The 1,082-nt window shown below is 56.7% G+C and overlaps 1 protein-coding gene across 1 annotated transcript in view; it reads right to left on the reverse strand.

The window, feature by feature from the left end:
• Window positions 1-216: 216 nt before the first annotated feature.
• Window positions 217-1,082, reverse strand: part of LOC119592848 (skin secretory protein xP2-like) — a 1,091-nt gene continuing 225 nt past the window's right edge. The window contains exon 2 of the mRNA XM_037941748.1: window positions 217-946. Coding sequence (XP_037797676.1) covers window positions 323-946 — 624 coding nt within the window. The 3' untranslated portion in view covers window positions 217-322. The remainder of the gene's footprint in view (window positions 947-1,082) is intronic.

Here is a 1,082-nt window from a genome sequence, read left to right on the forward strand (position 1 = left end):
TATGTGTCTCGGCAACCCTGAGATAATCGATTCATGTTTTTTTATGAAGGTGCCGTTACTTGGGTGTTGGTCAATTTCACTTGTGTTCCCCGTTACAATCCGGTCATGAGAAAAAACGGGCCGTCAGTTTTGTAAAAGGTGAAGTGTTACGGTCAGTCTGTGTAGGCGTAGGCTAATCAATGCCTTCATCATTCCATTGTTTATGAAACAACAATATACAAAATCCTTTTTATTATTATTATTGGAACATTCGGAATCAAATGCAAATACTTTATAAAAAGACTGGAATATACACACATTTACACACAGGCTGCCAACAGCTTTACTGAGCCGTCAAGGAGGAGACGAAGCCGTGCGCCGTTCTCTCCAGGTTGAGGGTGGCGGGGTAGTCGAAGCGGTGGGGGGCGGGGGTCGGCTCCTGGAACAGGGCGGGGGCGGCGGTTGGGACGAAGTGGGCGGGGGCGGCGCGGGCGGGCTGGGGGCGGAAGGCGGGCTGGGGAGGAGGAGGAGGGGGGGCAGGGACAACGGGCCTGGGAGGAGGAGCAACGGGCCTCGGGGCAGCTCTTGGGGCAGCGGGTCGCGGGGCAGCGGGTCGCGGGGCAGCGGGCGTCTGGGGGCCGGTCGGGGTGTGGGCCCTGAGGTTGCCAAGGCCGTCCTGACTGATGCCCTCGACGCCGAGGACCTCGTAGCCGACGCCCTTACCGGCTCTCCACAGGACCTTCACGGGGTTGCCGTCGTCCTGCACGTAGGAGTAGAAGCCGTAAAGGAGGCCGTCCTGACCGAACTTCTGGCCGGACGCTGTGCCGTCTTCCTGAAGGAGTTGGTGACCGAACTGGTTGCCGTCCTGGTAGGACTCGAATGAGAGAATCTTGGTGAAGGTATTGTCGGGGCCCAGACCTCGCTGGGGCATGGCGAGGGCCACTCCGAGGAGGGCGCCGATCACGACCTGCCGAGGGAAAGACATTTGCTGTGAGGACGGACGTCGTAACAATCCTGGTGACAATCATGCTGCACGATATTTAGTCGATTTCGCTAAAAAAATCATACAGAGAGAACCCAAGATAATGAAAAGTGAAGCATAA

Source organism: Penaeus monodon, chromosome 31 (genome assembly GCF_015228065.2).
Source record: "Penaeus monodon isolate SGIC_2016 chromosome 31, NSTDA_Pmon_1, whole genome shotgun sequence".
Classification (NCBI taxonomy): Eukaryota; Metazoa; Arthropoda; class Malacostraca; order Decapoda; family Penaeidae; genus Penaeus; species Penaeus monodon.